An 8,394-nucleotide genomic window follows, 5' to 3' on the forward strand; every position below is an offset into this window, starting at 1 on the left:
TCCGAATTGACTCATATGCCACGAGTGCTGGATTGGACCTGCGCACTGCATGCAGTGCCCAAGCCGAGCCAGCTTAGGACACACGCTGGAACTGGCACGCGGGGTGGGCCAGCCTGTTGGCCAGCCCCATGCCATTCATCCACCCCATGGGGCCTGATGAGTTTGGTATCCCTGCCTTATAAATCAATCTAGATCAGTGGTTCACAACCTTTTTTATATTGCGGACCGGCACAGAAGTGGGACAGGCCACATGGATCTAGCTGCCTCCCTCCCAGGGCTGCCCTGCAGCCCAGCTTTAACCCCACGTGACTTTTGGCAGCAGAAGCCACTCGCCCAGGCAGACAGACGGGGGTCCGAGCAGGGGGCTTGTGCCACAACCCGGAAGCTACCCCTTTGTGGCCTGGTACTGGGCCACAGCACAGTGGTTGGAAACCTCTGATCTAGATAGCTAAAAGACGTAAGTCACCTATATTATTGAAAAAATTTTGTACTTGGTGAAATGCTTGCATGTATGCAGACCTTTCTTTTTACTCCCTACTGGGTAGTTTCATAGTCGGTAGGGTCAGAAGGAACCTGAGCAGATCATCAAGTCTGACCCCCTGCCATGGGCAGGAAAGGATGCTGGGGTCAAACAACCCCAGGCAAGGTGATGATCTAGCCTTCTTTTGAAGACCCCCCAGAGTAGGAGCCAGCACCACTTCCCTTGGAAGTTGGTTCCAGATCACAGCCGCCGTGACTGTGAAGTAGCGCCTCTTGCTGTCTAGCCTGAACCTACTCTCAGTTGACTTAGGGCCGTTATTCCTAAAATTCTTACAAACGGGCATTTTACTGCCAAAAATGAGCACTCTACTCTCACAGGGCAATTAAAATGTATACTTTAACACAATGTCTTTTTTGCAGAGACAGGGAAAAACAACAGTTTCAAGCTTCAGAAAAGCAGTATAAAAGCTAATACGTAGGGAGAAAGTTTTCAAAGACATAAATGACAGGAACTTAACTCCTCTTAAATGAAAAACCAGGCACCTAGCTCTGATCTTTGGAATGCTTCCGAGTAACACTTAAGGTAACAAAGGTAGAATCAGGGAACTAGTTAACTTAAAATGTTTCTTGTTCTGTCATTCAGTTGCTGTCTTCCATAGGAATAAATAAATAAGTTCCCACGGGTGGCAATTGTCTGCAATTGGCAATCTTATACCAAATCTATACTAGGATCTGTTGTCAATATAATGAGGGTGAATTTGTAATGACATGTTTTATACTGGCAAAAGTTCCAGTACACATGAATTCATACCAGCCAAAGAAGAACTCTTTGGCATTATAAGCTTATTTTGTTCAGGAAAGTGGTATGAGCTATGCCAGCCAAAGCATGTTTTTGCTAGTAGGAGATGCTGACTACAGTAGGAGGGCTTGCCAGTGTAACTATTCCAGCAAACCTTTCCTGGTGTAGACAAAACCTAAAAACTACACCCATCCTAAACTGATCTCTTTCAAAACATTCCTGCAAGGTGGGAGTATGATCTGACATGTGCTATGATCTGAAACCTATATATATTAAAATTAATGAGAATTTTTCACTTTTTCAATCAACTTCAATTTGCTTTGCATATCTGCATCAGTGAAAAAAGAAAAAAACAATTACACTAAGGATAAGCTATATCAGGGACGTCAAACATATGGCCCATGGGTCACTGGAGTGTCTCCACATGCCATATGGGTAGGGTGACCATTAGTTCCAGATTGACTGGGACAGTCCCTGATTTCAGAGGCCAGTCCTGTCCCAAAGGTGAAAATTAAAACGAGTGTCCCCAGCACGGTGCCTGAGCAGTAGAAACTGCGAAATAGGAAGTCCTAACACTAATTGCTACTTCACAGGTGATTGTTAACACTTGTGAAGTAAAGAACAATGGGTCATTAAGGGACCACTGACTCCCTGCAGCAGTGGAGGGGGAGTGGCAGGGGCAGGCAGCATCTTGGATTTCACATTGTCCCATATAGTTACCCTATGCATGGGGCATACAGCAGTGTCAGTCCAGGGCATGGATTACATGCATCGCCATGCCAGATCAGTCCTGTGTGCTGGCTCTGGTCTGGAATGGGCCCCAAGCCACCTCTGTGCACTGAAGTCAGTGCATGGGGACAGTCTCATCACCAGTTACCACACACAGCCTACACCTTGGATAGCTTGCACTGTATGCAGTGCTAGATCCAGCCTGCACATCACATGCACTGCAAGCCCTGGAGCAGGGCTGGCTCATGTTGCATGCAGTATATAAGCTGGACCATGTGCCATGGGCATTGCTACTGGCACAGGGGGTTGGTCCCAATCCAACCTGCAAACCTGTCCAGTGACTCATCCAGGAGGAAGGGTTTGACACCCCTGAGGTATATCCTATATCCAAGTTATGCCTGGTTAAAACACAATTTATGTCAGCTTCCTCTTCAACCTAGCATTCAAGGTCCAGTGAAAGTAGACACATGAAACTCTTTCGAAAAAAATATATAAAACAGAGCACTTTTCACAATTATCACTAAGGCAGATGACTGTAATGTGTCTTTCCATTCTATCTATTACAATGCAGAGCTTAACCTACTATGGCAAAGCAACTCCAATAAGCAGTAAATGTCTGCATATGACATTTGATGTTATAGTAACCTTTCACATGCAGAAGACAGAAGATTCAAAGCATGAATGCATGTTTTAATATTTTGTTTTACTACATTTTGTGCAAATCTTAATACATATTTGTAGGCTTTGAGTAACTTGCACATGCACCAATAAAGTCACTTAATGGAAAGGGGGGAAAAAGGCTTTTGGATGCACAAACTGCATTTTACCAAACTTTCAAAAACATGTCCCAGAGATTTTGAATGGGCAAAAGAGAAGGCAGGAACTACTAACAGGTGTGCATCTTCAACTGCAACCATAGTATTTGACATGTATCTCTATATATTTTAGTGGCCCAGCAGCAAAAGTATGTTCAAGCCAGCATACTTTAACTTGAACACACTGTGGGAACTCTCTGGGATCATGACCAAGGTGAAGATTTCTGGACATGAAGTAGATTTTAGCAATAAGGTGCTGCTTACCCAACCACATTTGACCAGATTTAGGGAAACACTAAGGGTTGCTGCCCAAGCAACACAGTATTTCAGACTTGCAGCTGAGGAAAACTATCACAAATTTCCCTATAGCCTCACTGATTACAGCTGCAGACAAAGTAAAAACCTACAGGTTTATGGACAAAAGTTGAACTGAACTTGAGAAAACTGATGTGTTAAACCTCAATATCCTCCTGCTTGGGCCTGGAACTCTGTTTCCCAACAGATCAGTGATGGGATAAATAAACTACAGGGAATGCTAGAAAGCAATACATGATTATAGGAAAGGATCTGAAGGGCAGAAAATAGATTTTTAAACTGTACAGGTTATAGATTATGAGAGCAAGAGGACAATCTCACCTAGTCTTTTATATTTTTCCACATTGTGGAAAAATGGACTTTCCTTCCAGGAATCATTGCACAATTTGGTCATAAGATATGAAGAAAAAAGACAAGATTAATAAAAAAAAATAAGATAAGGGGAACTAGATTTAAGTTAAGAAGTGCTTCCCTGGTTGAGAGAAGTATATATTTTCAAAAGTGTTGCCTGTCACTTAGAAACATAAAAATGAGACAGTTCTAACAATAACATCAGCAGCTGTAAAAATACCGACTTGTCAAAGAAGTTTCTAAACACCACAGCTGTTCAATTAAATGCAAAATATATTTTCCCTTTTTTCATTCTGTCCTTGAATCCAAAACACAACATTTCACATTATATTTTTGAGCTGGCTGCCACCTTGTGGCACATATTCAGAAACACTTTGAGGATTGTTCTCTATAAAATGCACAATAAATGTAAAAACTGGAAACAAAAACCTGGGATACTACATGTCTCTCTCTAAGGCCCCTGACAGATGTTACATTTAAGATGTAATTAACTAGTCAATCATATATTAAGTAGTAACCTGGTCACAAGTTAGTTCAATTGGCATGATAAAACAAGGAATAAGCCACCAAGTTATTACACAAAAAAGTGTGATAACTGTGTGGTTGGTTCCTATTGCACCTTCACTGAATGTGTGGCCAGAGCTCCCAGACTCTGAAGAACACCAGAGGCTCTTTCGAGACTCCTGTGGGCTCCGGTGGCTGGGAATGCTGGTCAGCTGATCAGGAGTCTAAACTAAGGGAGTGCATAATGCAGTCCTGTGGCTGGAAGCCCCAACCAGCTGATCAGAGCTCCCATGCACCATGCACTCCCCTGGTTAGGAGCCCCAGTCAGCTGAGAGGCACTTCCAGCTGCAGGAAGCACATGGAGCCTTTAGCTCCAAGGCACTCCCCTGGCTGGGAATGCCCCTTAGCTGACTGGGGACCCAAAGTAAAATCAAGATCCAAGAACTATTTATTCATAGACTAAGAAATATTTTCAGCTGGGTTTGTTACTTAAATATGCCAAATTATTTAGAAAAAGGAATTTGACTTTATTGCAATTGTCAAGTCCTTGCCAACACTTCTAAAAAAAAATTTTTAAATATGTCCAAGATTTCCAAGAGGTCATTTCATTAAGTCGGCTATACTCATGGACGTCAGTAAATGCTATTCCATACCACTCAGTACCAGGAGGAGGATCCTGCTTCTCTTTGCCCAAATAATAGATGCTTTTGTGAAATTCACTAGATCACAAGCTATTTCATGTAAGCAGTTCTATTGCCATGACAGAGAAACAGGTTACTTTTTTGCATCAAGGGACATGGAAAAGAGTTATATTTTAGGTGCATCAGTAAACAGAACTGGTTTTAAATTCTGTGTGAGAGAGTGTATGCACACACATATATAGGAACACAGTATTCAGCCTAGGATCTCAAAAAATTGAAAAGCAGTCCTATATTACAATAGGTCCCTTCTAGTCTCAATGAGCTACTGCTTTTGACTAAGTAAAAGAGGAAGATAAATCATATGAACTTTGCGATGATACCTGCTGAGAGTCTGGCCATTGGTTGTCTTAGAAGTAACACTGCCACCCATCACTATTACAGTAAAAGCTTTGTTATCTGGCACCCACAGGGAATGGAGGGTGCCGGCTAATAAAATATGCCTGTCCCGTCACGTCTGGGGTGTTGCTGCCCCTCCCGCCATGTTGCCGCCCCTCCCGCAGGCTCTGTGGGCTCCGAAGGACAGGGAGGGGGGACCCGCACAACCTGCTATGCCCCCAGGCCTTGGGGGCTCAGCAGTGCAAGCAGTTTTCCCCCGGGCCGTGGGGGATCTGTGAAACTGGAAGTGTTACAGTGGGCACTTCTGGTTTCACTTTCCCCTTATAAGCCAGCATGCTGGTTAACAGAGCATGCTGGCTTGTAAGGTGCCGGTTAACACAGCTTTTGCTGTATATTGAAGTGGCACCCAAATAAAACAGATTGACAGAAGAGCCTTTGTGTACTTCATGGAATGTGTGGCTTCTCTCCCCTCTGGGATTACAAGCTCTGTTGAGGGGATAGAGTTTTCATAGATTCACTGATTGTAGTCGGAAGGGACCACAATGGATCGTCATGTCCAACCCCCTGCCCCTGGCAGGAAAGAGGACCGAGTCAGATGACCTCAGCCAGGTGACTATCTAGCCTCCTCCTGAAGACCTCTAAGCTAGGTGATAGCACCACCTCTCTTATAGATTCATAGATGTTAGGGTCAGAAGGGACCTCAATAGATCATCGAGTCTGACCCCCTGCATAGGCAGGAAAGCCCTTGGGCTCTTGGAAGCCCATTCCAGATCCTGGCCACCCTTACTGTGAAAAATTTCTTCCTGATCTCTAACCTAAATCCACTCTCAACTAGTTTACACCCATTATTCCTAGTCACTCTCTGGGGCGCCTTAGTAAACAGTGCTTCCCCTATTCCCCATTGACCTCCCCTAATAAATTTATAGGCAGCCACAAGATCTCCCCTCAGCCGTCTCTTGTGAAGGCTGAAGAGATTCAGGTCTCTCAACCTCCCCCCGTAGGGGCTATCACGAAGGCCACTAATCATGCAAGCGGCCCTCCTCTGGACCCTCTCCAGATTCCCCATGTCCCTCTTGAAGTGCGGTGCCCAAAATTGGACACAGTACTCCAACTGCAGCCTGACCAGTGCCGCATAGAGGGGGAGCATCACCTCCTTTGATCTGTTCGTCATGCACCTGCTAATGCACGACAAGGCGCGATTGGCCTTGTTGATGGCCTCGTTACACTGCCAGCTCATGTTCATCTTGGAGTCAATTATGACTCCAAGATCCCTCTCTGCCTCCGAGCTGCTGAGAAGGACACTCCCTAACCTATAGGTGTGCTGGGGGTTTCTCCTTCCCAGGTGGAGTACCTTACATTTATCTTTATTAAATTGCATCCTAAAAATGATTAGATTTAATCTCCTCTAGAAGTTCTTTACAAAGCCAGATCCTGCTAGCTTTGCTCCTAACCCCAGAGATCCTTCTCAGCCCTGCCCTTCAACCAGGAAGTAAAAGCAGATTTTGACAGGGAAAAGCTGAATTCAAATCATACTCATATTTATTTGCTCTCTTAACACTGTGCAGTATATTAATGATCAAAAGAATTTGAATTTTTGAAATTCTGTCCTATAAAGTTTGTCTTATACACCAATTTCTTCAAATGCCAAAATTATTACACAATTAAAATGGAAATCATGTCCAGTTACCATATTACTTTTTAAAGGTTTCATCATATAAAAGGACCAAAAGTCACTAGCAGAACTGAACTGACAGATGCTAGAACGCCAATAAGTGGTTTATCATTGATTGCTTTTACTGCACCTAAGAAATTATATCATAAAATACCCTACTGAAATGTTTGGCGAAGCACAAAGAGGCTCATGAACTGTAACAATCTCTACTAGTTTCAAAATTTATTGCAACTTCAAGACAGAACTAAAACATTACAGTTATGAATGAACCTGAACCTTCAAAGTGTGGTTTAGTTCCTTTCCTAAATTGTAAAAATTGTGTTATAATGTTAGAAAAGAGGATACTTACCTTGCTCTGAAGTTGCTGCGTTTTCCACTGGCAGCTCATAACCATGGCTCCTTTTCTCTGAAGTAGACACTGAAGAGAGGCTGCCAGAGGTGCTGCAGTTCCAACCAGTAGCACCTTCTTTCCATCTATAGTTCTATCTGCTTGATAACATACAAACCATTGGTCATTTGCACCGTCTGCAACAGTAAGAAATTTACTACCAAACTCCACTGGTGCAGGGAACTCACCCATAGACATTCATTTAAAATGACTTCTGACTTTTTTCCTTACTATGTAACAAGGTTTGCAGAAGCCAGAACTCAATATAGTGCCTTCAAGCTTCAGTAGATTTACAGTAAATTTGAAGAGGCCAAACAAACACTACAGATGAGATAACAAACAAATGTGGGTTTCAAGTGACCTAAGGTTGAGGAGGACCGGGTTAGAGTGCTTCTGGAGGGGCTGGATGTGTTCAAATCAGCAGGTCCAGATGCTCTCCACCCCAGGGTGTTGAGGGAGCTAGCAGGGGTTATTGCAGGGCCCTTGGCATGGCTTTACGAGCATTCGTGGTGCTCGGGCCAGGTGCCAGATGATTGGAAGATAGCCACTGTGGTCCCCACCTTCAAAAAAAGGGAGGAGGAAGGACCCGGGCAACTATAGGCCCATCAGTCTTACCTCAATCCTGGGGAAACTCTTTGAGAAGATCATCAAGGAGCACATCTGTGATGGGCCGGCATCGGGGATGATGCTCAAGGGCAACCACCATGGTTTCATTAGGGGCAGGTCATGTCAGACCAGCCCCTTTGCCTTTTACGATCAGGTCACAAAAGCACTGGATGCAGGTGTTGCCGTGGATGTAGTCTTTCTGGACTTCAGCAAGGTCTTTGACACTGTCAACCACCCCATCCTCATTAAAAAAACTAGGTGACTGTGGCATCGATGCCTACATGGTCAGATGGATTGCAAATTGGCTGAAGGGTCATACTCAGAGGGTGGGGGTGGACGGGTCATATTCGACCTGGGGGGAAGTGGGCAGAGGAGTCCCCCAGGGCTCGGTCCTTGGGCCCGCACTGTTCAATTTCTTTATCAGTGATTTGGACGACAGGGTGAAAAAGTAACCTGTTCAAATTTGCTGATGATACCAAAATATGGGGTGAGGTGGGCACGCTAGTAGGGAGGGAGAGACTGCAGAAAGACCTGGATAGGTTGCAGGGGTGGGCTAACCAAAACAGGATGCGTTTCAATACGGACAAGTGCAGGGTGCTGCACTTGGGCACTAGTAACCAGCAGCACACTTATAAGATGGAAAACTCTCTTCTTGAGAGCACGGAGGCAGAAAGGGATCTTGGAGTCATCATTGACTC

General features: G+C 44.3%; 1 protein-coding gene across 1 annotated transcript in view; it reads right to left on the bottom strand.

The window, feature by feature from the left end:
* LOC102382003 (monofunctional C1-tetrahydrofolate synthase, mitochondrial) overlaps window positions 1-8,394 on the bottom strand; it is a gene marked incomplete at its 3' end in the record, with an annotated part of 99,030 nt that overhangs the window by 75,101 nt on the left and 15,535 nt on the right. The window contains exon 6 of the mRNA XM_025213429.1: window positions 7,052-7,188. Within this exon, the coding sequence (XP_025069214.1) occupies window positions 7,052-7,188 (137 nt within the window). The remainder of the gene's footprint in view (window positions 1-7,051; window positions 7,189-8,394) is intronic.

This window comes from Alligator sinensis, unplaced genomic scaffold (assembly GCF_000455745.1).
Source record: "Alligator sinensis unplaced genomic scaffold, ASM45574v1 scaffold608_2, whole genome shotgun sequence".
Lineage (NCBI taxonomy): Eukaryota > Metazoa > Chordata > Crocodylia > Alligatoridae > Alligator > Alligator sinensis.